Below are 15,766 nucleotides of genomic sequence, written 5' to 3' on the forward strand. Positions count from 1 at the left end.
TGTTTTTCTCTAGGAAGTATTACTTAAGAGAGCAGCAGACCTTGTTGAAGCCCTATATGGGATGCCCCATAACAACCAGGTAGGTCACTAGCCCGCTCTTCGTATACACGCCTACACGTGTAAATCAATACCTGCTATTTGCAAAGCTGGCAGAGCATCAGCGCGTTCCTTTTGTACACAGCCTGGCTTTGCCAGCCACCTTGAGGGCAGTCTGATGTGATGCAATGCTCTAAGGGAAAGGCTTCGTCTTCCCATTCTCTTCTCACGGCTAGTTTGCCTATCAGAAATGACAATTAAGTGTAAGGTGCCAAAAGCATAAGCAATCATTAAGGGGAGAGAATAACCTTGAACTCAGGCCAAAATATACAGTGACTAATGGGAAGTCCTAAAGAAAGCCGCTAAGCAGAGCGGATAAAACATACTGGATGTTGCAAACTGCTGGAAATGCATCTACTGCCCTGGACGAATAAAGTATATCTGTCCAATTTTCACATGACTTGCGGCGCCAAACTGTAATTTTGAGTTAATTTATTTCTTTCTACTTACGGTGTTGATCTGAAATTGCATAGCACTCCGGTACGTAGGAGAAGGTTCAGCTGAAACAAGCAGCAAAACCCCCATCCTTACTATAATTTCACTTGAACCTCTCCCGTAAATTTTAACGTTACTGCAACTTGGAATGTTTGCGCAACTCGGTTTCTTAGTTGTCAGTGATTGTTTTATGTCTTTATAGGAAATAATCCTGAAACGAGCAGCTGACATTGCTGAAGCGTTATACAGTGTGCCACGCAACCACAACCAGATCCCCACTCTAGCCAACACTCCTGCTCACACTGGCATGATGGGGGTGAACTCCTTCAGCAGCCAGCTCGCCGTTAACGTTTCCGAAACCTCACAAGCGAACGACCAAGGTATGTGGGATTTCAAGAGTTAATCCTTCACGTTGTTGCCTGCTTTTGGCCAGTGCCTATTAATACGAGCTGATGTCACCGCTGTGTTCTACCTCTTTTTCTCCCCGTAGTCATACGTCTGATCGTGTAATGAAATGCCGTCTTTAACTTTCTCGTAATATTTAATTCTTCCTGTTCTTTCGTTTACTGTTATCATAAAGCGTCTCCAGTGGACAAAAAAAATTGGCAAAGTGTAGAAAGCTCTTTATTATTCACAGTAAATATACAACGTGTATGTTTTTAATAAAATAATTATGTCTAGGTATCTCCACCTGGTTTTGGAATATTTACACAGATAAATCTAATTTGATGTCTGTGATTTTAAAATACTTTGTTTATAGGCATGTGTGACATATATGTTACTAATAAAAGTAATAGTTGATTTAATTTACCTGTTGTAATTGAAAATGCATGTAGCATATTGCATTTAAAATTAATTTTGATACTAATGAAAGGAGGGAAACAGGATTATTAGGTATGTTCAAACCCATATTTTTTGCTTGCAACGTAATTATTAAATTGATTGCTCAGATAGGAACAAATTGTTGTTTAAAATCCTGATTCTGCTTTGTTTCCTCTTCTAAAAAGATTGTCTTTTAATGCATTTCCAAGCTAATAAGCCTCATAAAATTCTGTACTTGGTCTTGAATTAGTTTTCACCGACGGCTACACCTTACGCAAGTACGAGCTTATTGGTAGTATAAAAATGTCAATCATAAAATGAAGACCCCAAAACAGCCTTTTAAAGTAAATCACTGCAACAAAAAAGTTTTTCTTGTCAGCTATGGCATTTGAAGGTCTGGAGAGGCTGAAAGTTCATTCAGTGTGTTGGTACAAAGCGGGACTCGAGCCTGTTGATAATTGCTCCTAAAGACAAACGCGAAGGCACCTGACACAGCTGGATCGAAGAGAGCTTTTGTTGGCTGTCTGTGCTAAGAGGAGAGACAACATAGAGTGCTCGCAGATGATTTAAGTAGGGTTGGCGTGATAAGGTTATCTCAAACTGCAAGAGTTGATAGGGCAGTAAGAGACAACTTAGAGCAAAGCTGTGCAATCAATTAAAACTGTGTAATATATGCTGCATGAGGAAACCCCCCAGCCCTAAGTCTATATTATAAAATAACATTATTTTTTTGGGGTGGGGGGGTTTCTAACACAGTAGGTTACAGTCGCAACACAAGCAGTGTTTCCCCGCGAGGATATGTTCCCAGCAGTACTCCTCAGCAGTCCAATTACAACACAGTCAGCAATAGCATGAATGGATATGGCAATGCCGGCATGCCCAATCTAGGTGTACCAGGTTCCCCTGGATTTCTTAATGGCTCCTCAGCTAACTCTCCTTATGGCAGTAAGTGTCTATTTTTGGTAACACATCATCATATAGATTCATATTTACTACAAAATCAAATACTTGCATTGTTTTGATTTCCTATATTGTGAGCTACTGGATAAAAGGAGGGGTGACTCTGGAGGCTGGACGTAAAAATGAATATAATAAATTGATCTGTTTGTGCCATAATACAATCTAGATAGAAAAAAAAATTGGACTGCGCAATTTGTAACAAAAGTCCAACACAAAAGAGTTTGCCTGTTATCCAGAGAGTGGCCAAGCCAAGGCATTTCATTTTTTTTTTTTATATATATTTTTTTATATATATATATATATATTTTAAGAGGCAAGGCCCTATCACTCTCTTTTTCCATGTTTGCCGTGAAAACCTCAATCTGAGTCCTGATTATTTTTGCTTTATTGCAGTAGTGCCGTCAAGCCCTACCATGGCAGCCTCTTCGGTCACCCTCCCTTCAAACTGTAGCAGTACACACGGCATTTTCTCATTCTCACCTGCCAATGTCATCTCTGCAGTGAAACAAAAGAGCGCCTTTGCTCCCGTTGTCAGGCCCCAAGCCTCTCCTCCACCATCTTGCACCAGTGCAAATGGAAATGGACTTCAAGGTGAGCTGGATCTCTCTCAATTTTCTGTGTATTGCTTTTTTGGTGCATACACTCAAGCCCTGATCATTTGTTTCGGAGAAAGGTACCTCGCTGTATTTTTAGGTTTCTGGTGCTCTCATAGTGATGCAAAAGCAGGAGAAGAAATAGGGTAGCACGAATGGTATGCTAAGATTTTAAGCAAATTTTAGTTCACTTTCGATACTTGCGTTAGAGAAAACACTAGTTGCTTTTCTGGCATTTTCCCCTAGGAGTTGGTGCCTTAAATTTTAAAGTAAGACTGTATCCCTGAATGCTTCTCGGAGGTTTTCTGTACTCCTTGCGTTTATACATTTTCTGAACACCTTTCTACGGATGTTTAAAACCAGCAGCATTCCAGCATAACGTGGTGCGATTTCCTCATTTTACATATGGTGCAATACTTATTTTAAAATACCTCACATCAGTGTAAATCAGGTTAAGCTCTTACTCAGTGAACTAACCTTCCCTTGGACTAGCTAGCCGTGTGTGCAGCGAGTTTGCGTGCTCAGTTGGTCCCAAGTCCCTCTCTTACTGTGGTGTTAGAGTGGTTACTTCCCTAAGTGAATAACTAAATATTTTAATTAAGGCAGGCAATTTTAAGCTTCTGCATTTTTTTAATCTGTGTGATTTTGTGTGGGTAGTGTAGTGAACAATTTATAAATCGGTTGCAGAATTTCCATGGTCACTGGCTGGTAGCGGGGCAGGAGGAATTACGATACAGGGTGTGTTTGGTGGGGGAAGAAAAATATGAAGAAAGAAGTCTTCCTTTTTATGGCATATCTTAAAGTTTAGAAGATGATATCGTCAGATGCATTAGAATCGCTTCAAAGGTTTGCTTGCCTCCGATTTACAAATCACGAGCCTTGTTGCACAGCGCGGTAAATTGAAGAACTTCAAACCCCATGGAAAGCAGAAAGGGTTGCAGACGTTCTTACCCCAGAGGTCATCACTCCTCTTGACTTCCTCAGTGAAGATGTAGGTAGCGCAGTATTATTTATTCTTTGTGTTGCCATGATACCCATAATATCATGAGCGCTTGCAAGGCAAACAGATGAAGGCAGATATTTTGATTTGCCAGACTAATTCTGGACACTTGCATTTTGTGGTACCTAGCGTAAGGCTCTTTGGAGAGACGTAATCCCGCAGAACTGCCTGTCCACCAAAAATCCAGGCCGTTCGAGCCCGGGATCTCAAAATGGATGTCTCTCTAGCTTGTTATTAACTTCTTGGCCCAAAGAAGCATCCGAGAGCTTATTATGCACTCAGGTCAATGAAAGGCTGAGGATCCAGCTACACAAATCTTATTCTAGGATGAATATTAAAGAAAAGGATAATTAGATTAACAATTTCGGTCATTGCATGTGTCTTTAGTGGAAGCTTTACTATGTAACGCTCAATAGAAAACTATACCAGGTATAAGCAATATTCTTAGAAAAGATTATCCATTCATAAAATAATCCAGTGTCCTACTTTCCTTGTAAAAATACACTAGCATAAAAAGTAAATACTGAAATAAATAAAAAATAAAATAAATAAAATAAAATAAAAGAAATAAAATAAAATAAAATATGGTAACACATGGCTTAGATCTGAACAGCTATTCTGTGGCTAGATATTTATATATATATTCTCATTAACTTGTTGGTACTGCTTTACTGTGAAAAATAAAATTATTTGAAGATCTAAATTAAAATGATCTAAATTTCTGTAATTTCAGTATGTAAATAAAGGGCTTCTCATTAGATATTCAAGGTTTCGGGTCTAGATTACAGCAAAGTGGGGTTTTCAGAAGAACTGGGCAGGTGAAATGCCCAATTCCCAGCAGACACCGAGCGCCCGCTCTCCCTTGGCACCTCCCCAAGCCCCCAGTAACCATAGGGCTTCATCCGCAGTACAGAATGCTTTTTGTGTAAATGCCTGGTAGATGACTTCAAATCAGCCAGCGCTGCTTTTGTTAAATCGGTCATGAAGTTAGCTCTTAGGCTGAGGCCCAACCCTGCTCTGGACTAAGCTTCTTGCGGGCCCAGACAGCCCACTGAAGGCTGAAAGATCCCTTCAACCCCTGATTTTAGGATGCTGCGATCCAAGCAGCGGACCTGCTGTCATCCCTAATGAAGCCCAGCATCCCGCGGGAGATGCTAAAGCTCTAGGTTAGGTGCCCCAGGACCTGCCCCGCTGCCTCACCGGGCTGTCCCTACCCCACCGAGCGCTCAGACCTTCTGAAACACGGAGGTGTCCAGATGTGCAGAAACTTCAGGTTGTGGTTCAGCAGCCAAGCTGAAAATGAATAGAAGTGTTGGAAAAAAAAAAAATAAAAATTGTAATGTTTCCAGCTGAAGCAGCTAAACTGAATCGTTTTGTGTTGAGCAAAATGATCCAGAGAAATAGCAAGAATGTCTTTCCGGTCTGGTAATTAGAGCACTGAGTTCCAGGGTTGTGACAAAAAGTTGAATTATTTATGCAAAGTAGCACAGCAGCACGAGGTGATGCTCCATATCATGAGAGTTCGGGTACTCTAGCAAAAGGTAAAATATGTGAGTTCAAGTCCCCTTGGGCTGAGGAGAAAATCAAATTGCATCTGACATACCCTTGGTGAGTTCCTTTATCACCACAGCAGAGAGGCACCATCATTTTTTCCAACCAAAGCTATTGAGTTAATTCAGACTGACCTCACGAAAGGCTTCAGGATGACAACACTTCACCCAGCTGTCCTCACAGATCTCAGCCAGTGCCTTGAATTGAATTGCAGCCAGAATTGAGTGGCAAGACAGGGATGAATTTGTCATATGCTTCCTTCGTGAGACATCATAACGAAAAGCCGGCAATGCAGGAGATACTTATTTACAGTGCATTTTACCCGTACAGCTATTTAGGGGTTTCTCCTTCCTTCTTCCTATCTTCTTAGTCATTTGTTGACATTGAGCCCTTTTTAAAGTTTAATTAGTTGCTCTCTGAACACGGTACAAGTAGCCCAAGAGTTTTCTGATCAGCACATTTCCTACATTCAATTAAAATACGGAATTCAAGAGCTGCAGTCCAACGCAGCTGAAGTTTTTTGGTGATCTTCAAGTACAGAGCCTCATTATACAGTGGGATGTGAAGGAGCTGAGTGGCAGCTGAGGAGTCTGCACCGTTAGGAACGGTCACATACATTTAGTCAAGCCAAGACAGAAGTAAGAGCTCGTGGTCAAGGAATGGTCACATACATTTAGTCAAGCCAGGACAGAAGTAAGAGCTCGTGGTCAAGGAACGGTCACATACATTTAGTCAAGCCAAGACAGAAGTAAGAGCTCGTGGTCAAGGAATGGTCACATACATTTAGTCAAGCCAAGACAGAAGTAAGAGCTTGTGGTCAAGGAACGGTCACATACATTTAGTCAAGCCAAGACAGAAGTAAGAGCTCGTGGTCATGGTTGTTGTAGCTAAGGTAAATCCTGCAGTTTATGAATCTGGACAAGAAGCGATGACGTGCTCTTTTAATCACAGGGCAGGATATCCTCTCTCTCGTTGCTTGTTATGTTACCTTTCCCCACATAAGCTCTGTTCTGAAAGAAAAGCCAGTTGGATAGCTTTCAGGGAAGCTGGTTGACCCCGCTATGGCAAGGCATCGCACACCACCACCGTGGGGCCAGGCAGCCCAGTTTTTCCTGTGCAGGTTTGTTAGCACTGTGCAGAGGCAGAGTCAGACGAAAGCATGGCAAAACCTGACACGTAACAGCCCTGCAGGCACAGGTAGTCCTTTTACAGGGATTTGGGGGTTAATTGCACCGATCCTTGCTGGGTAAACCACTGTAGGATTTGTCTGTGTGTGGAAAAAAATGCTGTTCTTGGTACATCTAAGATGGTGAGAAAGCAGGAGCAGAACTATGAAGCTCCATCTGGACCTCAGATGGACTGTTTTGTCTCCTAACATAGCATAAAGCAGAGGTGGAGCTGCTCTAACTTCTGGCTTGTGGTAGCATCACCCTAAGCATCAGGGCCACCTGAACCCACCACACTAGAAGCAAGATCTTGCTGCTAGTAAGCATGCCCCCAAAAAGCCACTCTGCGTTTTAGGACTTGCTGCTCAAGAGTGAACATGGAGAGGTCTATAGCCAACAAGGGGATTCACTTTTTTCTAAAGAGATCCAAGATAGAGGTTAGGAAGAAAAGAAAAAGACTAAAAAAGCAGACAATCTGGGGAAAGCTCAGAAAGGTCAGCGTGCAGGCAATGCCAGCCAGAGCTAACGTGTAGTCTTCTTCCTTGCTGCACGCGTATGCCACCCCGGCGGCTGGCGTCCGTCCTCAGCCACCGATGTCCTCCGGAGGGTCAGAACTCGGAAGCAGCAGCTCGCAGGGGAGGTCCCCCTCTCTCTGTTGTCCTGCGGGCGTGACTCGCTCCTGTGAGGACGTCTATAAAAAAGGGCCTTTGGGCCTTACCCAAAAAGCCCCAAGCTTGTTAACTCGGTATGACTTCCATTGCATAGTCTGTGATCAGAAAATTAAGTACTTTTACACATTTTTTTTTCAGAGCAGGATGGTAGCGTATGGGTTCCTTAGGGCAGAGGGCTTTTTCCTGTTTAAAACAATGGCCATTTAAGGTATAAAATAATTTTTTTAGTGAGAAAGTGCTGGCTCGCTGCAGAGTTGGAAGTACAATATGTGTTCAAAATTTGGTTTTCAATTGTAATTTACTTTTTATAGATTGTGAAAGGTACTGCTCTCTGGTTAAGCTCTGTGACTGTAATGCAGAGCAAAAGATTCTATATTCTTTTAAAATTGTATCCTGCTTAGTTTTCTGGTCTTCCCCTGGATGAAACTATTGAAATCATTATTAAAAAACTAGCCACGCCATTTTTCTTTAAGAAGGCATTTGGTATCAATTTGCACAGCAGGAAACGTAGTGCAGAAATTCACAACTGTCAAATGTCGCTACTAAAACAAATAGTGAAATAAACGTCTGGAGCACCAATTTTGCATGCCCCTCCAATTGTGCCACAGACAGAATTCAACAAAAATGGCTAAATCACTTAAATTAAAGAATTCAGACTTTTTTTTCCCCAGAAAAGTATGCAGCAGACAACCTAAATTTTCACACAGCAGAAGCCAAACGTGAGATTACCATAAACGCGTGATTAAGAAGTGCAGGGTATTAGTACCACATAATGATGGGCTATTTATGAAGGTATTTATGCACGCTACCTCTGGAACAAAAATCTGGACTTTTTTTCTGCTAAGTTGTTCTTTGAAGAAGCAAATGTCCGGATCAGTCCTGGACTTTTGCACTTTGCTTCGCGTGCTGGCAGAGCATGTCCTGTGCTGGCTCCGAGACGTAGCCTTTATGTCTCGCCGTCACCTCGACGCAGGGCGCGGTGACAGATCCCTGCTGAACCCGAACCCGAAAAGACAGGAAGACCCTGTATTTGGGGTTGACCTGTGGCGATCTGGATGCCTAGGGCAGCTGAGGGTTGTATGGCAGCATAAGAGCACCTCAAAATGAGCTGCGTGTCCCCCAGTTCGGGTGCACCCTGGGAACCGAATCTCTCTGGGGCTGCCTGACGTGGTGCCAGCCTTCCTGCCGACTGAAAACTCGCAGGAGAGTTAGTGGAAACGTGATACGGCCACGAAATGTTTTGGGTAGCAAGGGTCTTGCCCATACACGCGCTATTCTCCAGTTAAGTTTTGTAACTCTGGTCGCTGTTTGGGTTTAAAGCGTGCGGTATTATAAACCATGCAAAATGACACCTTCCGTTTTAATTTTGACATATTTGCTGTGTCTAACTGGGGGGGGGGAAAGTACCAGCGTTGGAAAACTTCAACCTGTTTCAAGAGCATCACTTGAGCTGTGTTTGAGAGAGGCAGATTCCCACACAAGCCCTTCGCATCAGCTCGCAGCGCTGCCTGCGGTGCCCGCTGGACCACAACTGCTCGGGGCTCCCGGCGCAATTCTGGTCTCGCAGACCGCGCTGCTGGCTGCTGTCGGAGGGCGTTACGTACGAAATGTGTACGTACCCAGCTCTTCCAAACCGTAAAGCTGTAACGGCAAATCTGAAATAAATTAATATTGTTGAAATTAATGAACTGAGAAATTGAAGTTCACATCACTACACGAACGAATTTATTAATATCTGTTGTACATAAATTAATGAGAAATATCATTATGGCAAAAATTAAACAACACTAAAATTAAAGACTGCCTAAATTACGTTTCTACCAAAGAGTTAACTAGGAAAAAGGCAGTAGTTGTTGGCGTCTCGGTCTTTATCTCCTAAAAAAAAGGAGATGGCTGGTCAGGGGTATTAATCTCACGCCTTTTTACGGCGCTTGGTCTCCAGAGTCGAGGGCAGGCGTAGGGTACTTGGCTTCGGTCGTTGAGAGTCCTTGGCTTGCTCGGCCCCGCTGTTACCGTAAAGTACAACCGTGGAAACGGAGCTTTCCTGCCCAGGTGCCAGGTCTGGGCCCGAGGCGGTGGTTGGTGGGGTTCCCGCTGCGGGGAGGTCCCCGAGGGATGCGGAGTGACCGTGTCAGGAGCCTGGCCCCCGCCTCGCTCTTAGCCCCGCGCTGGGGGACGTCGGGATGCTCTGCGCACAAAAACCCGCCCAGAGCCTCCTTTCGCGACGTGAAGCCCTCGCGGAGCGTTTTGCTGGGCAAGGCGCGTGTCCGCGGTCCCTCGGCCAGAGGATGCCGCGGTGCGGCGTGGAGGAGCCCGGGTCTGCATCCGCCCGCCCTGTGCCGCTCCCGGCCGGTGCCGAGCATCACGGTTGCTTTGAACCAGATGTGCCTTACACAAGCGTGCTAATAACGGCTGATTTTTCTTCTCTTTTTCTTTTAGCTATGTCTGGGCTTGTAGTCCCGCCAATGTAAAGTCACTTTTGTTTACCTACCGTAGCACCAAGCTTCAGAGGATGGGCTTAGGGGACAAGTTTAGTATATTAAGACATGCTGATGGAAACAGTATCTTCACACAGAATCAGCAACAAATCGAAATGCTACAAAAAAAAAAAAAAGACTTTGTTTAAAGATTTTATTTAAACTATTAAGAATCTACATGCAAACAACCTACTTCTTCATGAACAATTCCATTTTATTGACTGAATTTTTCTCATATTTTCACATTTCTCAGTCCTGAAGAATAAGGAAAAAGCGACGCCTATTTTGTATAAAGTTTCTGATTACGTCTTGGCTATGTCTAGTACTTGCTATGTGTTGGGAGAAACTTTGTGGATGCACCATTTTGATTATCATGAAACACTGATGAAAAATGCCTCCGAACATTTTTCTGTACTCATAACTAGATTCACAATGGTTGTGTATCTCTATAATGTGAAATATTTTTTTGTGGTGGAAAAAAGGGGGCCAAGGAGGTTATGAGCCATCAAACTGGAAAAAAAAAAAAAAGGATGAATATATGATTAGAAAAACAAAAACCGGGGCGCGGGGGCGGGCGCGGGAGGGTTTATCATTGCTTAACTTCATCTTAATGAAATGGAACTTTGTAACTTATTGTAGTTAGAAATTGTAACTTTGATATTGAATTCTCTTGCCTTCAACAAGCACACTGACAGAGAAAAAAATTGCTACTGTCTGTTGGTAAAAAAAAAAAATATACTTCCACTGCTAGAGCTTCCTGTTAAGCAAGTGTGATCTGCAACATTTTTTCAACTTTTGCTAGCACTGTATACTATTGCATTCTTAGGCTACTGTGAAGTCTATGTTTCTTGTACCAGAAAATTGTCCTTTTGACTTCTAGATCCTTCTTCCCTAATGTGTTTTGTATGTGGTTATAAAATTGTAGACTTTTGTGATTTTGCCAAAGTTGTAGCTAAATATTTATACACTTGTCTTGAATTTTTTTCAGATCCACTTAAATATTTAGAAAAGCAAATTTTATTCCTTATGAAGCCTATAAGGAATAAAATAGTCTTATTCATTGCAACACTTTCTTTCACATAAACACTTGCAGTCACTAAGGGAATTTATTTTGTAACATATCAACTATAAATATTGTATTTATCTTTGAAATTTTGTATATTGCTTTTCATCATTTTTTTTTCTTGTATGTATTGGGTTTTGTCATGGCCTGGTATTGTGATGCTGGAATAGCATTAAGCCAAGAACCGTTGCCTTCATGTTTTTCTTTTAAATAAATTAGTGTCCGTACATTTCATTTGTACTTCATAAAGTTGCTATTATTTAGACTTTCCATCCTTTTTTTTTTTTTATTTTTGAGGAAAAGTCAAATTCATTGTTTATTTTTATATTATTTTTAAGTTATCAGAACAAATAATTTTGAAAAAAAAGTTGTTTGTTGTATAGTCAAATCAAAATTGTGCCACATGGCTGTAATGAATACTAGTAGAATATGTGCATGTGATACAGCCACAAAAAAGATGACTCTATTTTGTGGTTGCATTTCTTTTTTTGTTTTGTTTTGGGCTTTTTTTTTCTTTTTAAAATTTTTTAAATTTTTTTTTAAAGATTGTAAAAAGTCATTTTTAGCTGCCACCCATGACTTTGCCACATAGCTGAACTGTGTTTACTGGAAAAATTCAGAGGCCTAAAGTTTAAAATAAATTCACTTCTGATGTTTTAATTAAAATGTTTGCCACATTAACTTCTCTGATGCCTTAAAAGTGAACTTCTTTGAAGAACTTTTGTGCTGTTTTATCACAGGCTTACACCACAATTGTTAATCACTACTTCATTTGGATGATTTCTGGTGTAAAAAAAAAAAAAAAGAAAAAAAGCACAAACCTGGTGTACAATTATATCACTCCTTTATGTGTCTATTTTCTGCTGCACTCTGCATTCTCCCGAACCCTGCACTGTTTAAAAACGATAAAGGTTTCACGTGAAATCAGGATCATACATAATTTTTAAATGTTTGGGGTTTGTTTATTTAGGTTTATTGGTTTTTTTATGGAACTTTTTGTAACAGACCTGTAGATGACTGTACTTTTTAAACTGGAATGACCTCCGTCGTATATCGTGGCTGTTAGTGCCAAATCCATAGAGAGAAACGTGGAGTTTTTTTTTTACTTTGCACTAAATAGTTTGCAAACGCAGCACTGCAAAACATGTTGCAAACTGCAGCAGAATTAAAGTTTTAACCAAAAAGGAGGGATCTTTTTTTTTTTTCTTCCTGGGCAAAAATGCACATTTTAGTAAAGCGTTTATTAAAGGGTTTAAAAGAACGATACAGCGTATCGCAGCGGATAAATGCCGCGCGCATTTCCTTTGTGATAGCGAATAAGGCTTAGCTAAGTGGAAAAGCCTGAGAAGTCACTTTGGAACTGAATTGCCTCCGTTATATTTTAAGTAAGGTTTTGCTCTAAAGAAGAGGTCACGTGTACATGTTAAGAAAGTTTGCAAGTTTCTTCATAAATGCAATCTGTTTGTGTTTTAGATTACTTAGTCAATGCACTCATTGCTTCATTGTCTCCAGACGGAAAGCTTCACTAAATGGTAGATTTTACTGTTAAAGACCCTACAATAAGATTGTTTTATCTGTACATTTTTTCATATATTTAACTGTATAAAAAAATGTTCATTTTACACAATATTTAATTAAAGTATTTCTTGTCTGTGAATTTCATTTTTAGTAATTTTATCTGGTTTGATTATTAAAAAAAGTGACTAAACAAAAAACCAAAAAACCTGCAACACCGGGGGTTTCATTTCTAAATATCAGAATTCGAAGCTCTGTCTTGGTTAAGAAAAAGCTCACTCCTTGCCGTGGGCTTTTCAGTGCCCCAGGCTAGCCAGCCCCGGCAGCCCCCAGGATGGCGAGGGAGGGGACCTCTGCTCCGCAGCCCGGCAATGACTTGTTGCTCAGCCTTGGTGAAGTATTTAACCAGAACTGTGCTTCAGACACCCTCTTTGTTAAGTCGAGTAATTTTTTTTTTTTTTCCTATTTTAAAATGGTATTGTAAAAGTCTGGAAACAGGAAAAGTTATTTTAAACACAGCGCAACCCAAATTTTCCGTGCAGCGGTTTGACACTGAAGGTCGACGTACTCGTCTTTTAAGTGCTGATAAGGAAGCCAATGCTTTTGCTAATTCTAATAGTGAACAGGAATATTTCATCCTCTGGACCGTAGTACGTGCGACGTACATATAACGTACTTGACATATAAATATACCGCGGTGGGCACGACTCGGCCTCCCAGTCGGAGGGTGTTTTTGTGGGAGACGGGTACAACGCCAAGCCTGAGGTATAGGTCTGAGCTCCCTGCCCCAGTGCCGAGTGTGCGCCTGCAGCGTTGCGTGTGACCACGGCCACCAGCAAAAGGGCGCTTGTACCGGAACGTGGGGCTGGCGGCGTGCACAGCAGGCAGAGCAACGCAAGTGCCTAGCGCGGTAAAGCAGGGCAGGTCGTTATCTGAGTTTCGTCCTGCCGTTAACCAGAGGGCTGCTGGCAACTCCGAGCGGGCGCTGAGAAACTCCGAGCTACGAAGTAAATGTATGTACTTGTGTGTGTGTATATACTGCCAGCCGACAGGCGTATGCCGGAGTCCCTCCTTCGTCGCCCCGTGTTTCAGCAGTTAAGTGATGGAGTGTGAGGAGAAGGAGCAGCTTACTGTAGTCACAATTTACAAAGAAGGAAAACCGGGATATTTAACTATGTTTCCTTTCTTCTCCAATATTTCCATAGTTTTTATGTTTGATGAAAACAGATGTTAAAAATATAGAGCACTTTGGTTTATTATTATTATTATTATTATTATTATTATTATTATTATGCATTGACAATTGTTCCACTTTGAGTATGTATCTGTGTATCATGTTTAAACGGTGACATAATCAGATGCATCCCACTAAAAAATAAGGTGGTTTTTAGGGATGAAAGGCTGCGTGATGCCTACTGGCGCTTTTCCTTTTAGGTTTATTTCAAAGGTTTGAATAATGAGCATCTAAATCGTTCATCTAACTTTCAATGCAAAGAAAATACAAAAGAAGAAAACCCATACATTTTGTGCTAGGAATGACAAGTCCTAGAGCAATCCACCACCTACGACACATCCCTATCTGTAACTTGGTAATAGCCTTGGCGAGAAGATATGTTGTGTCAGCCTATAGCAAGTTTAGACATAGGAAGATGATAAAAATTCCTTAATCAAACTGCAGGAATAGAGTCTCTAAAAGTATATGCCAATTATTGCAGAGCAGCTTTTTAAAGTCTTTCAAGCTTTTAAAGATTATTCAAAGCACTTGAAATAGGCTTCAATCTAATGCCTCATTTCATTGCATTAAACAGCCTAGTTAATAAAGAATCAATATATTCAAAGGGCAAGGTTATCTTTTGTCTATAAGGGGTGGTGTCATTCTGAACCTTTTATAGTTCAAATGCTGAAAAAGACCTCATGAAATCCATACTCATCAAGTGGGTCAACTAGAGCAATAAAGAGGCCTCTGAAAGAATGGCTGCACTCCTTTAAAACAACTATAAGTCTTATCTCCCCACATAGTGCTCGCCAGGCTCTGCCAGAAAATGTCAATTTCTCATCAAGACAAGAGGCCCAACGATAATTTTTTTCTGGAGAATACACACAATTAGGAGAATGCAGAAAGGCCCCATCAGTGATTTGTAGCTTATTATGTCACCGGCAAGCTGCGATCCGCCGCTAAGCAGATAATAAGGGCTGTTGATAACTAAAGTGTCAATACGCCAAAGAACGATTTTTGAATGTGAGCCCTTGTGCTTTTTTTCCCCTCCTCGTGCAGATCGCGGGGCCGATAACGGTGCATCTGCCAACCGACACCGCCTGTTGGACCCCACAATTAATGCCGTGAATAAATAGCACAAAAGAGTTTAGATTCTTTATACTCTTTGAGACAATTCCCTGTTTTACCCTTCAAGGAGTTCTTTTATGTTCGAATAAGGTTGCTTTTAATGAAATTTAAACTCATCAGAGGAAATCAAAACCCTCAAATCAGATTACAAATTGATTTTTTTTGGTCACTTGTCATTATACAATGTACTGCCCTAAGTTTTACAGGAAAAGGAAGAGAAAGCACCCAGTCTGGAGTCAGAGTATGCAAACAATCTCTGCAAAAGCATACGAAGGAGGAATGTTCCTAAAGTCCCTAAACTTCTTCTTACTCAATAAAAAGTTTTAAAAAGTTGGTGTGTTTCATTTAAAAAGTGACCATTGTCTTTACTCAGCTACTTCATAAAAGACTAAAGTTTTAAATAAAATGAACTATACTAGAACTTTAAATTGTATAAATTAAATAATTAAACCCAAGCTATCTCTTTTTCTCATATATAATGCTAAATTTCATTGTTACGTACAAGAAACCAAATACTATTTCTCAGCGCTCAGGTCAAGACTAACGGATGGAGGATCTGCGACCTCCTGGTCTGGTACCCCATGTCAGCTGGTGACACCGCTAGTGCAGTTTGGCCAGTTGCAATACGATGCTAGGGTAGAGGCTATGTAGTCGTGATTTTTTGATTTCTTACACATTCCAATAAAGCAACAGTCGTACTGTAACGGTTTTGTTTCCTCTTTATTGACTTTGTACTAGTAGTGAAAGGGCATCGTGAAAAAAAGGGTGCAGTTAATTAGTCACAAAAGGGTACATTTTTGGTGCCCACACAGTTTTTAGAGGATTTCACTTGTTCTGTGACTCTTTTTTTGCATTTACCTTGAGATAAATTAAACTGTTTGAGAAATGACTTTGTAACAAAAGGCAGCAACTACCCCCAGAACAGATCAAGTGGGGGTGGCGAGGGTGCAAGGAAATGATCTGAAAGCGACTCTGCTCCAACCAGGCAAAAATCACAGATTGCTTATTGTGTAAAATCTAAAAAAACCCCACAAACAAAAAAAACCACCAACAAAAAAAAGAAAACTGAGGTT

At 41.1% G+C, this 15,766-nt stretch overlaps 1 protein-coding gene across 13 annotated transcripts in view; it reads left to right on the forward strand.

Moving 5' to 3' along the window:
* The window catches only part of EBF3 (EBF transcription factor 3), a 123,540-nt gene extending 111,061 nt beyond the window's left edge, over window positions 1-12,479 (forward strand). For 6 of the 13 annotated variants that reach the window (XM_075504320.1, XM_075504317.1, XM_075504327.1 and 3 more), the window contains 5 exons: window positions 14-79; window positions 734-911; window positions 2,110-2,298; window positions 2,707-2,904; window positions 9,734-10,144. In XM_075504320.1, coding sequence (XP_075360435.1) covers window positions 14-79; window positions 734-911; window positions 2,110-2,298; window positions 2,707-2,904; window positions 9,734-9,765 — 663 coding nt within the window. In that variant the 3' untranslated portion in view covers window positions 9,766-10,144. Of the gene's footprint in view, window positions 1-13; window positions 80-733; window positions 912-2,109; window positions 2,299-2,706; window positions 2,905-9,733 lie in introns of all 13 variants that reach the window. The other 7 variants (XM_075504321.1, XM_075504322.1, XM_075504323.1 and 4 more) reach the window with 3 other exon arrangements.
* Window positions 12,480-15,766: the final 3,287 nt, after the last annotated feature.

This window comes from Mycteria americana, chromosome 6, assembly GCF_035582795.1.
Source record: "Mycteria americana isolate JAX WOST 10 ecotype Jacksonville Zoo and Gardens chromosome 6, USCA_MyAme_1.0, whole genome shotgun sequence".
NCBI classification, from domain to species: Eukaryota; Metazoa; Chordata; class Aves; order Ciconiiformes; family Ciconiidae; genus Mycteria; species Mycteria americana.